General features: G+C 37.8%; 1 protein-coding gene across 1 annotated transcript; it reads right to left on the bottom strand.

Moving 5' to 3' along the window:
* Positions 1–121: 121 nt before the first annotated feature.
* Positions 122–19,900, bottom strand: LOC142981892 (uncharacterized). The gene is made up of 4 exons (XM_076128032.1): positions 18,896–19,900; positions 18,249–18,750; positions 17,096–18,174; positions 122–178 (listed from the first exon to the last, which is right to left on the bottom strand). The coding sequence occupies exons 1-4, from the start codon at positions 19,373–19,375 to the stop codon at positions 122–124; spliced, it is 2,118 nt and encodes a 705-aa protein (XP_075984147.1). The 5' UTR covers positions 19,376–19,900.
* Positions 19,901–20,758: the final 858 nt, after the last annotated feature.

The raw sequence follows: 20,758 nt of genomic DNA, 5'->3' as shown, positions 1-20,758 counted from the left end.
TTCTGAAAATTAAATATTTTTTATTACATTTTAAGATAATATAATCCTATCATATAGTCAATATACTTAGTCATATTTATTTGTTCGGTGTTGGTACCCCCGCGGCTGCTAGATGTCGTCACTAGTGATCCGTTCTATCGCACGTCCAAATGTCTCCGAAGATGTTGCAGTCAACATCCTGTATAAGACAAAAGTGGCTTGTCTTATAAAACAGCGAATTGCGACTATTGATACGGAGTTATATCGGTTTCAGGCACTTTTATTGGGCTTTTCTAAAAATATATCGTACATAGTAGCCTGAACAAACATGCCCGGTTTATTGCAATACACTTACCCCCTATTATGTATATGGGATAAACCATAGCGCAATGCAGTTGTATAATATAAGGTGTGAATAAATAGATCAAAAATAGATATACAAATGCCTAGCTGTGTATCTTTTGCACGACTAACCCCCGGTTTCTGAGGTACGTTTAGCGGTAGTTTATATATTCAATAGCGTTTAAACTCATATGAATAAATCATTTTGATAAAAATTTACCGAGACCTGAGCTAGTACATAGGCTATTTTCTTTTAAGACCCGATAGTTGCGACTGTTAGATAACTAGTCAAAACTTACTATGTCTTTAAAACAGTTTCGCCTGCAACATAGACGTATGGCGGCAAGTCGTGAGCGCTACACAACGACACATCACGACTCGGGGACGTGACGTGCTCTCGTACGTTACGTTACATTTCAACTATAATAAAGTCTTTAGTCTTATTGATGTTTATTTTACTATCACTACATAAATATTACTAACTAACGCCCCGACTTTGTCCGAGTATGGTACAATGTTCTCCCGTTGATTCCAATTCTATGGGAATTTTGATTACATCGATCATAGGATCAATCCCTGTCCCGACAGTTAAAAATATATTTGAAAAACCAGTTTAGTTGTTGAAAGCTTATTTTGCGTAGATACATTTTGGTGGTTCATTTTTATTTATATAGATTTTAACGCCCTCCTTGTCGATATTCATCCTTGGCGTCCAGTTTCATTAAACCTTAGGCCCACAGGTACACTCTCTATTACATCATTCTCATAGCCCGGTGGAACAGATAATTGACACGACCAGCGTGACGTTTGGCGCAGGGCCGAGAGCTTTACGTGCTCTCCAAGACATGGAGGTCTACAAACTTCAACTTCTTAACTCTGGGCAATTCACTAAGCCTTTAAGAGACATACATAAAAAATACAGTACCGTGACCCAATTCTGTACCACCATCGACTAATGACAACTGGCTAGCTATCAAGGAATTTTACATGAAAATCTGATCAACGCCTCTAGCGGGTGTCGTGAGAACTATTTTCGCAGTACACTTTAATTGTCAAACTCTCGATACTCGATAATCGCGCTACCGAATGAGTCACCTAATAGTTTTAAATCAGCATTTTCCGTTGCCAAATAATCTGAGTAACAATGCATTAATTCATCACATCCCAGTTTTTGCATCCCAATTGTTTAGTCCACCAGTCTTGCATACGAACACATTACTAAGAAACTAATCGCACGGCAATTTAGATAGACATCCTGTGTCATTCCCACTACTTTGTCATGCATTATGTATCGGTTTTTGGGAAATATGCAACAAAAAATAAGGCAATCGAAATTATTCCCTACATACAGACAAATGCTGATGATCAAAAAACTACTTTGTGGTAGTCCTTTGCAAAGTGGAGGTTAAGACATTTGGAAGAAAAGTAGCGAGTTGAATCTTTATCTCTGAGAAAGTACATACAAATAGGTTCATCTGTTTTCGAATTATAGAAGGACAAACAAACACACATTAAAATAAATAAAATAAGTGTATTATATATACCCACGTTTGGCCATTTATAATGTTCCTATGCAAAAGGGGGTGAGTCTATTGCCATATACAGGGCACATTGCTTAACTCTGGGCTACTATCAAAGGGTACAATTTCAATGAAGTTGAATGTTTTTATTGAAAAGTTATTTAATCATTTTATTTACTTCATCAGGTATTTTTAAATGTAATCTAAAAATAGTAAAATTATCCCTAATATTGTTTATGCATCTCCATTGACCTTACATCAATCGCGATGCGCTCACGACGGGTGGCCCGATCTATTTCCGACAAGTGCCGAGAATTGCCGAGCGCTCCCGACCGCCAGATCTTGAGATAGTCTTAATTAATGGCTCTACAACCCCGATACTCGTCTAAAACATGTTAATATGTGCACAGATGCATCTTATCGAGATATTAACTCGATTCTGACTGTTAATGTTAAAGATACAATCGAGAATAAATAAAAATGATGCAATTTTAGTTAAGAAAATTAAATGTTAGAGCGTTAAAGAAATGATTTTTGCAGGCTTGGATGTATGTTTTGGAAAATAATATACCGTGAAAGAAACGATTTTTGAATATTTTTTTTTCAAAAACTATGCATAGACCTTAGTCCTTTAATATAAGTGCCTATCTTTCCAACAAATGAAAATACCTCTTGAAGAATAATTTGGTTCTTTGAAAACTAATATTGAGAAACAGTCAAAAAGTTCCTATGGTCCATCATACAAATATGTTGTTCTACCATCTCTGTGATCCGTACTCTACCAACGACACCCAACGCAACTTCTTCATCGTATAATATCATGATCCCTGCTATACAAATATAACGTGCATAGTAAACACAATTGAAATCGCTCAGAGTTCAAATCCAAACAGCAGCCGCGCACATAGCCACTGCCACAATCCGTCAAGCGACCACAAATAAATCGATCGCAGTACAGTGTCGACAAAAAACATAAGTAGGTAATTTTTACTCAAATCAATCACTGAGAAAAAACGGTCGGTGTTTGCGGGTAATTCGCTAAAATTCCACCAAGAGATTTAGTATCGAGTCCCGTGCTAACTCCCAACGATATAATGAGGGAGTCTCATTGTCCTCTCTTAAAAAGACCAGATAAATAACCAAATGAGAATGGAAAAACGGCAAAAATGGTAAAATAAAGGCTTCAATTGGACAAAGGCGCCGAATGAGTATAATTCGTTGAGGATATGCACCAATCGTCACTGTTTTGCTCTGTTTTGTGGCGGCGTCCTGACGCGACGCCGAGTGCCGATAAAATTGTCACGCTCAGCTCTTTGACTCCAATTTTATTGAAATTTTGTTTCGCTAAAGATTTTTGTTTTGGTTAGCAAATTGCGTGAGTGCGAATGATGATCTTGGGCCTGGGACTGGTATGTGCTAAAAGTGTGGTAATTGTTTGCAAGTTTTACGCAAAGTAATTAAGTTCTTTAAATTGAAACGAATTGCAGAAGAACAATGTTATTTGTAACAAGTACTTTAACACAAATCTCATTTCATGTATAAAAAGCACTTAAAATAGTTACACTACTTAGTTGTTATTAGGAGATCAGCGTAAAAATACAAGACGTGTCTTCCAATGGAATAATACCTTCTTTCAGATGCATAAAATGGCGTAATCAGATTTTAGAACTATGGTATTAATCAAATCAACCAGATTTTTTATGACAACATCAAGCGTAAGTAACCTTTACTCTTCCCCAAAATCAAACTCAAAAAGACAATCTTCAAATAAACAAACAATATCAAAAATACCAAATCAAAACAAGCAATTTAGAGCCCGTGACCACAATCGCCCATGACCAATCGTCATCTATTGCGCGTAACAGGTCCACTTTGTATTCAACGCGCTACTACAATAAATGTACAAATATTTGTCGCCGAACATTTGGCGAATTCAAATAAAACTGTGACTAAACGCCCTTAGATCCCTTCAAGACCGGTCAACGAGACAACAAGGGGGAAAAACTACTTTATACACAAATATTTAAGGTTGATTTTCATTTGAGTTAAACGGTGATAGCTTATTTCGGACCGTTACTGACCGTACGAATTTCAAACTTACCTTTTCTAATAACGAGATATAATTTTGAGTAACAGCGACTCTTAGACTATATACACGTACACGTACAAAGTAAATTAAACTTTACCCTTCAGATATAAAGTCGAAAATCGCTTGTTAAGTTTTCAGATGAAATTTCGGAGATAGAATTCGCAACGGGTAATATTGTTCGGTAATATTGGCCGAGAGATAGTGGGATAAGATTTATTCGCCACGAGCCCGTCACGGTGGTTTTCATATCAAAATTAAATATCTCTGAGGGAAGGAATTTCGCGGATAATACGTGTTTTTATTATTGTGGTTATTTGTATTGACACTGTGTTTAATTAAACGTTATAGGGTAGGGTAGTTCTACTGATATTTTATTGCGAAAGTTTGGTTGAATGGTTGTTACTTTCTGGGAAAACTACTGGATGTATGTATTTTAACTCGATGGCCTCCGTGGCACAGCGGTAAAGGTGGTTGTCACAGCAGTCCGGAGGTCGTAGGTTCTATTCCCACAGGGAATAAACATTTTTGTGAATCACAAATAAATTATTGTTTCGGATCTGTTTGTACTTTACGTGCGTTGTTTTTATGTTTATAAAAGTCCCCGCGACACAATATTAATTCTGAGCGAGTTTTTTTTTTAGTAATGCAATTGCGTTCTATGTTCAAATAGTCTATAATATAGCCTTTTTTAGCCTTGATTTTGACTTATAAATTAATAATTTAACAAAATTATTTTTACGTTGACGAAATTACGAGCAAAAACAAGATATCGAAATACGATGACGATTATTTAGAATGTAGGTACTAAGGCAAACAATTTTTGTACCTATATTTGTAGGTAGTAGTGACGTCACCGTACTGACAATTTCCGTGTCCCTAGGTTATATAAAAAGTCAAGATTATGCAGTATTTGAACAGCGCATTGCAGGGATTACTTTGTTATTTCTAAACGACTTCTGTTACTTAGCAGCAACTTTGATTCATCAATCAACTATCTTTATTTAAAACTAGCTTTTACCCGCGACTTCGTCCGCCACCTGATATTTCCCTTGGGAATGCGTCATTGCCGCGGGGTCAAAAGTAGCCTATGTCCTTTCTCGGGTATCAAAATATCTCCATACTAAATTTCATGTAAATTGGTTCAGTAGTTTAGGCGTGATTGAGTAAAAGACAGACAGAGATACTTTCACATCTATACTAATATACTAATAACTATAATAAAGCTGAAGAGTTTGTTTGTTTGTTTGTTTGTTTGAACGCGCTAATCTCAGGAACTACTGGTCCGATTTGAAAAATTCTTTCGGTGTTAGATAGCCCATTTATCGAGGAAGGCTATAGGCTATATAACATTACGCTACGGTCATTAGGAGCGGAGTAGCAACGAAAAATGTTACAAAAACGGGGAAAATTTTGACCCATTCTCTTAGGTGACGCAATCGAAGTTGCGTGGGTCAGCTAGTTTATAATATTAGTATGGATTAAAAATGCGATATATGTTCACGGCTAAAATGCTAAATCAATTTTGATAAAACAAAATGGTAAAGTCCATCCGTTATGCAGTCAGACGAAACGACCAAGGAAATTCGAACGAGAAAAATCTATGACTTTTTTCAAAGCCATACTCTATGAGAATAAAGTTAACACGAAAAATGCTGTCAAATATAATTACATTTTGGTTTTAGACAACGAAGACCAGCAGTGGTTGAAGTGGGATAGAAGCATCTCCTAGTATAGGAGGAGACCTTGCCCGACAGTGAGGCAGAAATGGGTTAAAATTTAGGTGAGTGGATGTTTGTTACTCTTTCACGCACATACTACCGATTACGTTAAAATTTGGTATATAGGTAGCTGAAGACCCAGAATAACACATACTTTTTATCTCGAAGTTCCCGAGAAATCGGAATTTACACGGGAAGGTTTTCCACGCGGACAAAGTAGCGGACGGCCTCTAGTAGATACATAAATAGCCCGTTGGCACCATTTTCATATTGTATAGGGACAGCGATCACACAGTTTAGCAAATCCTTTACGAATTGGCCCCGGTTGAGTCAGTGTCAGAGATCAGTATCAAACAATAGGTGGCGACACCGCACCGCAATGGGCTGCCGGCCACAAGGCGCGGCCACACAGTCAGCGGCCGTCACGGCGCACGAAGCGCGACAATGCGGCAATATTCACGCGCCATCGACGCCGCCTAATGACTGCGGACACTTCGCGTATTGTACACTGCGGCTGGTTATTGTGTGAAACGTCAATTGATGGCTGATTGCTCGTGTGGTCTCCAAGGTCTGTCTGGTTTGATAGGAATCTCTTTTATACGTGTTTTAGAGACGGAAAACAAGAGAAATGATAAAGTTTGAAATTATAAATCAGTGAAACAAAATTCGAATTATTTTACTGTTGATAGAATCCGTCAAGAATGATAAAAACTGTGAGAAATGACAATCTTTAAACGCTTGTCCCTTGGTCTGAACTAGGAACATATGTATGCCAGTCTAGCCGTTCTATTAGGTTGTATTTATTTTTGTATAAAAAGTTATACTTGACCCAACCATTTCATATTTACTTCTTATAATCTATCCCTAACTAACAATCACAAAAATTACAAGTCTTTTCCGTTCCAAACAAAATGAGTAAGTGTTTCCCAACAGCTCATCAACGTACACGTATCATGCACGAACAATAAAACGTATAATTTTCTAAAATGAAGTAATAAACGCATAAACACCCATTTCCTAAGGAGTAATGACGTCACGGCCGGTGGGCGACGATTTTACTGGCCATGTGACACTTGAGCACAGTGCACAGTGCACAGCATGTGTGTGTGCTGTGTGTGTGTGTGTGTGTGTGTAGTGGAACGCAGGAAGCGCGGCAATATTTATTAGCGTTTGATTTATGCATCGTCAATATAAGGCGCGTCGATGCGCTCCGCTTGTTTCGTGGACACACTGTTTTTGACAGATATTATTTTGAATTTCGATGTTTCTTTTTTTGTCTGCAAGTGTCAAAGTTACTGTAACTGCCAGTGCCAATTTTCTCTGTTCAAGCGTCTAGTCTCTAAGGCACTGAAGCGCCTACCAATACATAATTTCGAAGCTTTAAAGCTGAAAATTTATAATCCTATTAGGTATAATATGATTTTAGATGGTATTCTTGGTAGTGATCTCATAACCCAGGTAACTGGGTTGTGGAGGTCCTATAGGCAGTCGCTCCACGTAAAATACTGGTATTCAGCTCATCCAGTAAGACTGGAAGCAGACTCTAGAAGACAGAAAGGCTAGACTTATGAGATGATAGTAACTAGTCTCCACAAAACTTATTTTACGTAATCTTTCATCATTTGAAGAAACATTAGGCATAGGCTACATAATACCTTATACACATACACTTATAAATTAGCCATAGATAACCCGAACAAAGCCGAAGCCTCTAGTATTAAAATAATTCGTAACGTCTGTGTGTAGTCAGTTTTCACGCGTCGCTGCGACTATTAATATTCAAATTGGTGAGATCTGTCGCCGTCCACGCGCGGTGAGAACCTACCATTATTTATTTGTATCATACAACGGAATAATACACGAACATACGGCATTTTTTATCAAATGGAGATAAATTTAATTTCAACCACTTTTTAATAAGAATTGGTTGGTTATCAGGTGGAATTTTAAGAGCCGTTTTTGTGAATTTGCCGTCTTTTAACCATCGGATAGAGTATCTAACACTTAACCATAAGCCGTTAAACTAGCCATCAAACTAACAACAGACAGATTTCTGGACGAATTTTGATGTTCATAAGAGGTTTTCAGTAATTTGATGGCAGTTCCGCTCATTAGTCGGTAGCCATACAGTGGGTGTAAGCAACCCTTGGCGCGGACATTACTAAGATGGCTGTCCATTAGGGCAATGTATATCGCTAACTTCTACACATTACTTCATCCGCTTGAAAAGATTTTCCCAAGTTTTATCCATTGCGTTCCATTCCAGTTTATAAACAATCTCTATACGAAATTTTATAAACATCTGATCAGTATTTTACACATCACACCCTTAATTACTAACTTTCGAATTTATAATATTAGTAGGAAATAGGACATAGCCATCCCCTAACTAGCTAGGGGTATAAAACTAGGGGTTAGTAAGATAAGTGTAACGTTAGTAAAACAGTGAGTGTATCGTGTTTCACTCGACGGACAATGGCCATGTTTTTGTCAACGCACATTTAGCGCGAACACAACGTTTTATAACCTATAATTGTACAATGTTTATTGCTATGTTAGGAACAGGGGATACGTGGAGTCGCTGTTGTGAATTTATTTTTAAACTAGCTTATACGTGCGACTCCGCTCGTTTAATTTAGTTAAAGGAAGTGAATCTTCATTTATCATCAAGCACATTTTCTTAAATATTTGGTTCTGCATTTAGCAATGAAAATGTAAAAAGCAGTCACAGCTTTTTGTGAATTAAGTAGCCTATGTCTCTCTCCATGATTATTTATCATCCGAGTTAAATTTATCAAAAACGATGTAGGTAGATGTTAACTTTTAAAAAGACGGACTATTTTTCTATTTTTAACTACAAATTCGAAGTTTTTATTGATATTTGTAAACAAAAACGAAAAAATCAATCATTTTATAATATCATGACGTTCACTTTTTGAGAGATAAAAATAAATAAGTATTTGTACTAACACATTACAATTGGTACACTAACATTTTTGTCGAACACAGAACCTTCCTCTACCCAAGTCGGTTAAAATAATACACAAATGGGTGTATTTCAAACACCTCTATAGGCAAAAGCGAGCGATAATTTGCGCACAAAAAGTTAAAGACACGTTATAATTCGTGCAAGGGTGCTTTTAAACGGTTATTGATAGTTATAGTTACTTTAACTGCCACGTTAACAGGTGCTGGATAACTTGAGTTTTGTACGACAGCTTTAGGTTACGTTATGTGAAGATTGTATGAACTAAAGAATTGTTGGTTGTATGAATATGAGGGAGTTGTGGTGAGATATAAATAATATAATTTGTATATAAGCAAGAAAGCGTTAAGATAAAATTCTGTTTTGTTATTTTACTATACCCTTATTACACCTTAAGAAAACAATTTATTTATTTTTCTATCTGTACACGTCATAAACACTGAATTAATTCTAATGACATTTTCCATATTCTATTTTTCAACAAAATATTCTAGTATCGTTTCATTTTAAACTACGGTGATTCTAATTAAATGTTGCGTTTTTATAAAAAAAAACACACTCTTAAAAACCATTTTGTCACTGGTAACCTCAAGCGCAAGCAGTCTTTTAACGAATTACATAACATAAGCTAAATATGTCTCAATAGTATAAAGTGACAACTGTCATCGTAATAGAAGGTGTTGCCATATATAGAAACAATATTACCCTTTTTTATTTGAATGTAATTATGTAATAAAACAAGTAATATACGCTCCATTTGGTTTATTAATTTTTATACTATTTCACTTGCGAATATCGACGTATTTTAATAGCTTCAGCTAAATAAGTAATAATTTTGTATCGTCAGAATTATACACATATACATTTAACAGTCCTTTTTATGTTCAAAAAATTGTAGACGAATTTTTGTTTCGTTTTTTGGCTTACGACGCAATGGTATCAATTTGACCATCTCAACATCTGCATAACGGATACTGTTATATCAGACCGACTGCCTATCTGACCTCCACAACCCAGTTACCTGGGTTATAACACGATACCCTTCGGTAGGACTGGTTGTCAGACTTTCAAGCTTCTGACTAATATTAACGGCTGTCAAAGATCTTTGAAAATGATAGCCGGGATCCACAATAAAAGGAGCCTTCCAAAACACGGAAGATCTTGAAATGTATAAAATGGTCACCCACCCACAGAACAACCTCGATAAGCGTAGCTTTACCTTAGAGATCGATTACGGCTGTTGTTAACGAAACGTTAAATATATAGGTATATAGTTTTAAAAATAATAAACAGTTCGTCTCCAACAACTCTGCTCTGAATTGTCATAATAGATGTTGAATGTAAATGATTTGTTACAAACAAAACCATGTGAAAACGTCGGATCAAAGGATTGATTGTGAAGCAATTTGCCATTCTCGCACAATGCATTCATGTATTTACACAGAAAATTGTATTTAACACATCATTATGAGGGAAAAACTACGCAGGGCTGACACTCGCTCCCAGCGGTATTATAGAACTACAAATATGGATTTGTAGATACACTTTCCATTTAGTTATTTTCTAAGAACACTTGCATTGATTAGTAGGTAGTTTTAAATGATTATTGTACGTAAAAACTGTACTGTTTTGTGTTGGTTTGTTAAACAAACACACCGCATTACACTAATGCGGTGCGTTTATTTGAAGTAATTAGGGTTAGGCTTTAAAGAAGCTTTGATAACCGTATGGTAGAAATTGGTACCTCCGACGCATTTCAAGTGGTTGACAATTTGACTTTTTGAGTTGTGAGCGTGTGAGATAGAAATAACTATCACTTGCTTTTAGGCATGCAAGGTAAACATCGTGATGAAACCTTACACGCCTTAAAATTTGTTTAATATCTACATTTTTTGAAGATTTGAAAAATCCCTAACCCGCACTTGATGACTTAAACCAGCATGGAAGACTCAAGGTCTTTATTCGACTTGGCGAAAATTCTCCGTATAATATCGACGTCGCGAAAATATACGCTGTAGCGAAAAATGTTCTTTCGTAATTACGCGCCAGCCCTGGCCACACAAAAGCGTATTAAATGCACTGAGTGATTTTTATGAATTCAACGAGAATAGTCGAGAGAGTGTGGTCGATATAAAAGATGTTACTGTTGCCTGTCACGCTAAACTAATTATAACTGTAATTGTACCTAGGAAAAACTTGACGACGTGATCGCTAATTAGCTATAAGACCACACACCATATTACAGCGACGTAGGTATTATTTTCTCTCTAGTCGTATGATCAGTGGACCACGTAATCAAAGTAGTTCAACCCGCCTAAACTTCTGGTTGTCTCAAGTTGAAGCGCTCATAGCCAGTTGTACTCACCGGTCGGTAAACGATCTGTGGGTTAAGCAACCGTTGGCGCGGTCATTCTATAGATGGGTGACCGCATAGTGGTATTTGAACTGAGCGTCTCCATGCTTCGGAGGGCACGTAAAAAGTCGGTCCCGGTTGTTGTCAATTAAGACAACAGTCGTTAAATCATGTCAAAGGCCTTTCGGGCGGCTAGAACAACTTTGACACTAGGTTAGATAGTTTACAAACCGGTCAGCACAACTGGCTATGAGCGCCTGCTGCGCAAGGATCACGGGTTCGGATCAAAAAGTTATTTCCAAGCTTTTCCGCCAATTGTTCGGATTTAGAAAGTTTAGGTGGCAGATTATGCCTTTGAGAGCACGTTAAGCTTGTAGGTCCTATGCCTAATCTTGTTCTATAGTCTGGTGGGTCAGGTAATCTCGTGTGGGATACCTTTCCCTCCAGAACACAGGAGCTTTATTAATTTTCTGGATTTCCCACTTTTCATTATTATTTTACTTTACTTTAGGCAGGTACAGATGACCTGCCTATCTACAGATAGGTTACTGTAAATGCTATCTACGGCGCTTCAAACACCGACGAACCATTTTATTTACGGATATACCATAGACATTAAAAAATTTACATTCCTAATTTGAACATTGACAAGGTTCGTTCGTTCCAGTTCAGTGCACACATTCGCGACAAAATATAGCCTCAACCCTCGTGGGAATCGATTACGTATCGATACGAGTTGTAAATCGAATAATCGTTACCGATGTTACGATAACGATGTTTATAGGAATCGGTTTATTTGAATTTTAAAGGGACAAAGGTGCATCATAATTGTGATACTTATCTATTTAAGTACAGTTCCTGTGAAACTGTGTAAAGAGCAAATACTCTATAGCACTTGGGAATAAAGTCACTTCCTATCTTTCTATAAGTACAATTATTTTCGATTATCTAGCCAGTTAAGCCGTTTCTGAGATTGTATTCAAAGAAACAAACAATTTTTTCAGTGTAAGAAGGTACATTAGATGACACGTAATTTATTTTCTAGATCGTTTATAAAGACCAAGAAAACTCCATTATGTATGTCTTTCTTCCACTTATGCCAGAGAATTACTCTATATTTTATTAGAAACTCGGTTTCTGAGTACATTTAGCGGTAGTTTATCTATTCAATAGCGTTAAAGCCCATATAAAAAAACGCTATTGAATAGATAAACTACCGCTAAATGTACTCAGAAACCGGAGATAAGTGTTATCAATTTCATTATTTAAAATCGATTATATCAACTGAAATTTCTTGAACATAAATACGCAATCTTCTTCTTCTTATCGTATGGTTAGTGGTCAACCTAGTGTCAAAGTTGTTCAAGCCGCCCGAAGGCCTTTGACGTGGCTTAACGACTGTTATCTTGGCTGACAACAACCGGGACTGACTGTTTACGTGCCCTCCGAAGCATGGAGACGCGCTGTTGAAATAGCACTATGCGGTCACCCATCTATGGAATGACCGCGCCAAGGTTTGCTTAACCCGTAGATCGTTTACCGACCGGTGAGCGCAACTGGCTACGGGCGACTAATACGCAATCAATCACGGTACAGATCACCGGCGTAAACTTGTCAAACGTAAGACACCATGGTGAATCTCCCGCGGAGGCTGTGAACCACGTGATCAAGCCGTCAGACCTGGTCCGAGGGTTACTTAAAACAATGATAGGATAGAACACACTGAGCCACCGAATCAATATTGGGGATCAAACGAATCAACTGTATTTGTTTAGAGATGATATAACCTCCTTTTTATGGGCCAGTCAGTGATCGTCCTGGTGCTGCAAGATTTTTGAAGACTATAGACATTAAACATGATGTATACAATTAATTGGTTGCCAATTTATCTATATATCTAAGTACGTATTGAGAAATACATAAGTATGTTTATCAGTTATTTGATTACAATAGTACAAGCTCTGCCTAATTTGGAATCAAATGACCGTGTGAGAGTTGTCCAATCATATTTATTATTTATTTATACTATTTATTCATTTTTTGACCAAACAATCATACTAAGATTCGAAAAGTAAAAGTCTTGTTTGTTTGTCTGTCAGTTTCTTTAAATCTTTTGATACGATCATCTCAATAAAATCCAATCCGCCCCTATAAGAAATCGTTTCGTCTCGAGAGATAAATATGTAATCTTAATATAATTGCGTCCCGGCCGGTCAAACATCCCTCGTTCATTTCCCGCCCCTATTGACTCTCGCTCTCCGCTCGGCTTGTCACGACACACGACAGTAATGTAACACTGTGTGTCATATGCTACTGGTTTTATAAAACTTTACTACATTTTATTCAGAGATTGGTAGTGCGGCTGCTGATTAGGTCTCGGATTCGAGTCCCAAGCAGTGTCTGGGGTTTTCATTGATATCAGAACTGAATTTGACCTTTGCTTACATTGATGATATAGATGAAAAACACCACTCTTATCAATTTCTTAATCCAGCAACGTGGTAGAGCCTTAGAATGTGTCATTTTGATAGATTATAAGCAACGGACACAAAGTAGGTACAACCAGACTAAACAATTTATTTGTGGATCGCACAAATAATTTGTGGGAATCTCAGTGACCTAAAGCACTGCGCCACGGAGGCAGACTTTTTTTGTTCTTTTTTTGTTATAAGAAAGCGCCTATGGTCAATGACGATTGTCTATGTGCTCCTCTCAACCTTAGGGTCGCCACTAAACTGGCATATGACGTCACAAACAAGACCGCAACTACCGTCAGCTGCAAGTGATGGAGTGGGTTTCATGCGCTCCATGCGTCTGACGATGCGTTGCGTTAATTGACACGTCTCCCCATGCGTTTGAAACACACAGATACTTTGCTTGACTGCCTCTGTAGTCTGGACGGGATATGACTGTTGATCTCGAGGTCTCGGGCTCGATTCCCGTGTCATCTCAACTTTATATTTGATGTAAAATTTTTTTTTTAGTTTACACCTTGGCGCGATCATTTCATAGATGGGTGACCGCATAGTGGTATGTGAACTGGGCGTCTCCGTGCTTCGGAGGGCACGCAAAAAGTCGGTCCCAGTTGTTGTCAATTAAGATAACAGTCGTTAAGCCACGGCAAGGCTTCGAGCGGCTTGAACAACTCTGACACTAGGTTGACCACCAACCATACGATAAGAAGATAAGAAGAAGTTTAAGTCGAGTCAACGGTGTCATAGTCGCCTCATTTGTCTCCTAGTTGGTTTTTAATCACTGTTAAAACATATTGGTAGAAACCCAGGGTTTGGTTGTGTTCTCAGTCTAGGCTCACCGTTACTAGTTTAGCCAAATACATTGACTATATTTTGTAGAAATTTTACACTAGAATAATGATACATAGATATATTCTTCATCGGCATTTACTTTACGCAGACGAAGTCACGAATCAAAAATAATGCCTTTAAATGTTTTAAAACCTAAACACCTATTCTTTTTAACTGAAAGATCTTTCCACGTAAACGAAGTTGCGTTCGAAGCTAGAGTCCGTAAAGCCATCGACAAGTCTTCACCTACGGGGGTGCGTTAATTTGATGAAGTTTTTATAGGGTGACTAGCAAACCCGGCGAACTCCGTTTCGCCACCAAATGGCTTCGTTTTATGTAACATTTCGTTTTGTGATTAAGAGATGAAGAAACATTTTTTTATGTTTTATATTTGAAAAGGAAAAAAATATTGCATTTCACAACAGTAATGAATTCATTTTGAATACAAAAATGAAGTGTCATTTAGTTGAACTTCTCTAAGTATATGAAAGTGAATCCAAAGTAAATACTGAATCGAAGCGTTATACGTGTCCGCAAATTATTCGAAGATTCATTGAAGTGCTCTTTGGTAAACCACATTTTTTGTTTTTTGGTCTGACGTTAACACAAACAAAGCGGATGGTTTACCAACTCGTGAACACGCAACGTATAACTGTCCATGTGAAAAACAATGATTCTCTAAATTTATCCCGCAAACACTAAGCGATTGGCCTTGCGACTTGTTAATTGTCATTGCGAACGCAAGGCGAACTGGAAATTGTAATCGTTTGAAGTCAAACGGAAGATCGGTCGGAATCATTGGTATTCGAGGAATACATACATTTTCACCTGCGTACTTTCCGTTAATGATGGTTGCCTCAATCAAATTCGACATAAGTCTTTTTACCGCAAGTCGAGTACCGTTGCAAAGTCGCGGTGGATTCAAATTACGCAATATCATAATAACTGTACCAACTTTGAGTTGCAAGTTATGTGGTGGAAATCCTGGTAACTCCAGAGAGTTCAAAAACTCCGTCGGATAATTTACTACTTCATCGAGATTTGTTATAGAATCAACGGATTTGTATGTCACCAAATCGCCTGCTATTTTTGATTGAATGGTGAAATTCAGTGCGTGTACATCATTATTCTTTGCGGCAAGAATTGCTCGTTCACTTAACCAAGCATAATTCTGATAATTCTCACTAATGTTTGGAAAAACATTTTCAATAAGAGCTAATTGAGAGTCTACAAATCGACAAAAGTCGTTGGTAAGAGTAATTAATCCAGATGTCGCATCAACTGGGACTTTTCCATTTCCAACAGCTAACAATTGTTTGGAAAATTGTGCAGCACTTTGATCATTTTGAAGTTGAACTCTCATATTAATGGTTAGCGATAATGTTTTTACGTTATTCCATAAAGGTGATGCCTTCAGGCAAGCATTCAATTCATCTGCAGGCGTTCCACGGGGAATTACTGGCAAAGTCTGCCTGAAATCGCCTGCCAACAATATCATCAAGCCGCCAAAGATGTTGTTATTTCGCCGAAGATCCTTCAGTGTCAAGTTAAGTGCTTCAAGTGATTTCTTATGTGCCATTGTGCACTCATCCCAAACAATGAGCTTGCATTGCATCAACAATTTTGCCATTGCACTGGATCGGGAAATATTGCATGTTGGAGTATCAATTGTGTTTAAATTGAGTGGCAACTTAAGCGCAGAATGTGCAGTACGACCGCCATCTAGAAGAGTCGCCGCAATTCCAGATGATGCTAACGCCAAAGCTATGTCACATCTTGATCGAATAGTGGCCAAAATCAATGAAATGACAAATGTTTTCCCTGTCCCTCCAGGTGCGTCCAGGAAGAATAGACCACCAGTATTATTGTCCACCGCTTGTATTAATGTTTCGTATACTTGTTTTTGCTGTTCATTCAGTAACGGCACATTATTTTGAACAAATTCCTGAAATGTATCAACATTGTATTGCAGCTCTCGATTTAATTCTTGGTTGAATGCATCGTGCATCGATCGATTTGGCGCAATCATTCCTACTTCAATCAGTAGCTTGTTTGCAATAGTCAAGCATTGATCCTCAATCAGAATCAATCCTTCATTGTAGATTTCATCGGTTATTTGCATGTCAGGATTATTCGTTTGAATGCGCAAACGATGCAAGATATCTTCACATATGTCGTCTTTGTATTTGTTCCATAACTGCATTGGTTGTGAAGGAAAACATGTGGTGATGATAATTGCGAACAGCGTTCGTATTTGGTACGCATTTGATGAAACAACTGAATCGGCAAGTGTTAAATCCCAATGAGAATCGTTCTCCAGCAAACCCAATAGTTGACATGCTTCTCGATATGTTTGGCATTGGTGGCCATTCACAGTTTTCAAATGCGCAAATGATTTTGGTCCACGTACATTTACCAACAGCAGTCGCAAATAAAAACATTCATCATTTCTAGGATGAACAGTATACATACGACCTAGTGCATCAGAGGAAAACACCTGTGGCCAATCTGGAACTGGGGTGCCTTGTTTGCGACGTTGGAATTTCTTTGTTGATTGATTCCAAGTGTAATACTTGGGCATTTCAACGTACATCAGCGTCGCTGCGAATGGATCTGTTTCACACATTGAAAAGAAGCTAGTCAATGTTGTCGATGGTGGTCTCTCAGCTCGTTGTGCGGCATTAGCCTCAGTGAAGTAAACTCTTTGGCCATTTTCCAAATGCACTGCTAAATGTACAACTGTGGGATATCTTTCATGAATTTGAAATGACAATAATCGCCACAGTGCTTCATTAGTACTGACGTATCTGCCCATTTGGAAGTTGCTGATTTCGTCATTCGCATTTTCCGACGCAATACCAAACACAGCCATGTCGCTGCCTTTTGTGACGTACTTGCACAAATATTTGATTGATTTGGCCGAATGACAACTCTCAACGTTTGCATGTGTTTCGAAAATTCGTGATAGCAGCGGGCAATATGGTACAATGAATTCATTTCCGATCTCAATCTCTTGATTTTGAACTTTGACTTTAATAGTTCGACCATTATCTTCTTTTGAACGCCGACGATAAACTGGATATCCATCGTGCCCTGTGACTGTTTCAGCAACTAACGGTCGCGGATATCGTTTTGTGCACTTTCCATCAGCCATGCAAGGCGATAATGGATTCAAAGCACCGCACGGTCCATGCACCATCTGCGTCGTCACAATGTCGTGTAGATGGGGATCAGTGACTGGATCAGGAATTTCAGCTGATATGATGTCATCCACTTCATTTGAATGTAATTTGTTCAGCAACCAAATTAGGATATGAGCATGCGGTAGTCCACGCTTCTGCCATTCCACCGAGTACATATAACAACGTGTGTCACCAAAAACTCGATACTTAGTAAGCACATCCATCATAACCTTGAGTTTTTGCTGAAATACTCTGGCGATTATGTCATGGCGATCTTGCGGTTTTTGTCCCGGTTCCATCTCACGTTCAATTTCCATCCACTTCGGATTGCAAGTGAACGTAATAAACAAATCCGGAGTTCCATAATTTCGCACGTACGTCATAGCGTCTTGAGCGTATTCGTGCATGTGGCGTGGGCTTCCGATATATGATGATGGAAGAATCGTCAGACGTCCAACATTCTGAACATCGCCATCTGAATGAATAGCATCACGCAAGTGTATATAGTCCTCAGATCGTAGCTTTGCCTGATTGTATCGAATGAACGCTAAACGTTCGGTCTCGACTTTGACATACATGTCGACAGCGAATTGCTGGAATAGCCGACGGCACTTCAGAATGACATTCTCCTCATGTGTACGAATCATCAAACGATACGCATAGTAATTCATTGCGCTTAGATTTTTATTCGTTGATACACCTGAAAATGCAAAATTAAATGAATTGTTAATAGAAACCAATAATAGCAATATAATTAGTGTGTGAATATTTTACCTGTAATTGGATCGACCATCTTCAACGTGATGTCGTATCCGTCTTGCCCTTGCCAATAAATGATTGGATATTGTAACGCATCGTACAAACGATGTGTCTCGTTTACACGATGCATGATATTGCTTCTTCGCTGAACGACAATGTCTCGCGATTTAGTTGGATCGCCAACAATAATTGCAGCAACATCATTAACGGTGGGTGCATTGAATCTTCGCACGTGTTCACCTGTTGGGGTACAATCCGCTCTTATGACAAATTTGTGCGTATCCGATGGCATTTGTTCCAATGCTGTTTTGAACATATTAACCACAGCGTTATTAGCGTGAAAAAAAGCTTGCAAATGTTCTATAATTCGTCTCTTTAACTGTTGTGTTCCCTGTATATTGCAACGCACATTCAGCTGATCCACCATCGACGAAATAAAATATATTTGCAGAAATTGATGCGGCTCATCCGGTGATGGCACCATTGAACCATGCAAATGATATATTTGTCCTTGTATCTGTAATTGCAAACAATCATTTGTTGAAGAATACGGTGTAACTTCTGATCGTGTGATGGTGTAGTGTTTGGTGTATATGTAGTTTTTATTGTTGCAATTCATTTTGTTAGTGTGAGTGATTGGTTCTGTGTGTTGTATCTTTTACCTTGCAAGTCGGCATAAAGCCGCCTTCTCGAATGATATTAGCTCCAAAGGAAGTCATGCGAAAGCAGTTATTGTATTCAAGGATGTGTTGAAGAAAATGGTAGGAATCGTGATCACTTCCATCGAACAATTGTTTCAGTGGCTGTGGTGGTGTAAGTAATGGATCCAGTTTGACTTTTCCACTTGCGCAACACAATCCAGCCGTTTCTCTTTTAAACTTTAACGCATTACAATATCGGCATACAGTCGTCATTGGTCCAATATCTAAATTTTCATCATTACTGTAGTTCGCAGTGGGATCATATTGGAATGCCAAGCGATTGTATGATGCCAATGATCTTCGTGTGCTCACGCGCTGTCTTAATCGGGCATTTTCTCTTATTATATTTTGTCTTACTTCGCTTAAGTTCTGTGAATACACTTGTTGCTGGCTTGCATGTCTTGTGCGGCGGCCGATGTTCGCACGTCGTCCTCTAGGCATTTTGGACTATGGACAGAGTAGTGAATTTAACCTCAAATGCACGATCCACATAATTTACACAGTTTAACTTACCACCTTAAAGACAAAATGCCTGCTGTTGAAATCGAATAAAAATCTGCACAATACACGTAATTGATTTGTTGGTTTCCAATTAAAATGTTAGGAAACGAATAACTTATATTTTTTACTTTTTTGAACACAATACCGTTTTTTCACATGAAATTCTCTGTCAAACAATATATCACGCACCGGCACCATCTACAATGAGTAGCTGTCAAATAAAAATATTAAAAGAAATACGATACAAATATTGGTATGTAGTACATGCTATGTATCAGAGATGGCGCTGTATGAGAAAAATGATTTTCTCTGTTTTTTCGCCTTTCTGTTGAATTTTTTCCTGAATTTTCTTTGCTATAAACCTCGCGGAGCTCGAGACCTTTCCAACGAATCCAAAACCGTGGAAATCGGTTCGTGCGTTCTGGAGTTATAGCGTCAGGAAGGAAAACCCGACTTATTTTTATATAGTAGATAGAGGCATCAGCTGTTATACTATTATCGTAATGGCGTCGCTAAGTACCTATACTATCGGTATCTTTCACGATTTCGATGGATAAAAACTGTTAGCGACTGCAATGTAACCTGCGTTGAAACGTCGGGTATTAGAAAAATGCGTGTTCATCGTTATCCCGTATTCTATTATTATATAATACTAGCTGACCCGCGCAACTTCGCTTGCCTCCAATAAGAGAGAATGGGTGAAATTTTTCCCCGTTTTTGTAACATTTTTTACTGGTACTCTGCCCCTTTTGGTCGTAGGGTGATGATATATCACCTATGTCCTTTCTCGGGTATCAAAGTATCTCCATACCAAATTTCATGCAAATTAGTTCAGTAATTTATGCGTGATTGAGTAGCAGACAGACAGACAGAGTTACTTTCGCATTTATAATATTAGTATGGAAGTATGGATAATGTAATGCGAAAGTTTAAAAGTTAGGATGAACATAGTTTTTTATGAATAGTATGTGGTCGACCTAGTGCGAAAGTTATTCAAGCCCGATTTTGACTAGGCTAGACTGTTAAATAACACTTAATAACAATGTTAAAACTGTGTTTTTTAGTAGCAGTAGTATTTATTGACTTCTTATATTTTTGAAGAAAAATGTGCATCGCTGCTTCGCTATAACTTGCTAGCAATTAATAATAATATGTATGTCCGCCTTAATTGCCATATAATATAAATACAATTAAAGCACGTGGACTAATAACTTTATAATGTCTGAATTCACACATTTCAAAAAACAACATCACTCCTTTCAGTAAAACATCACTTACAAACCTATAAAAAAAAATTGTCGTAAAAAAAGTACTGAACATGGC

Source organism: Anticarsia gemmatalis, chromosome 20 (assembly GCF_050436995.1).
Source record: "Anticarsia gemmatalis isolate Benzon Research Colony breed Stoneville strain chromosome 20, ilAntGemm2 primary, whole genome shotgun sequence".
In the NCBI taxonomy this organism is placed as follows: Eukaryota; Metazoa; Arthropoda; class Insecta; order Lepidoptera; family Erebidae; genus Anticarsia; species Anticarsia gemmatalis.
Note: the sequence above shows the minus strand (reverse complement) of the source record. Positions and strands in the feature narration are given on the sequence as shown.

What these genes read in the sequence shown, in the direction of transcription:
- LOC142981892 (XM_076128032.1), bottom strand. Translation starts at nt 19,375, where the DNA reads ATGCCTAGAGGACGACGTGCGAACATCGGCCGCCGCACAAGACATGCA. An exon ending in GCTTTATGCCGACTTGCAAG is followed by an intron (nt 18,751 to 18,895) that starts GTAAAAGATACA and finishes TTGCAATTACAG; the next exon opens with ATACAAGGACAAATATATCA. An exon ending in ACTTCCAAATGGGCAGATAC is followed by an intron (nt 179 to 17,095) that starts GTCAGTACTAAT and finishes TGTCTTATACAG; the next exon opens with GATGTTGACTGCAACATCTT.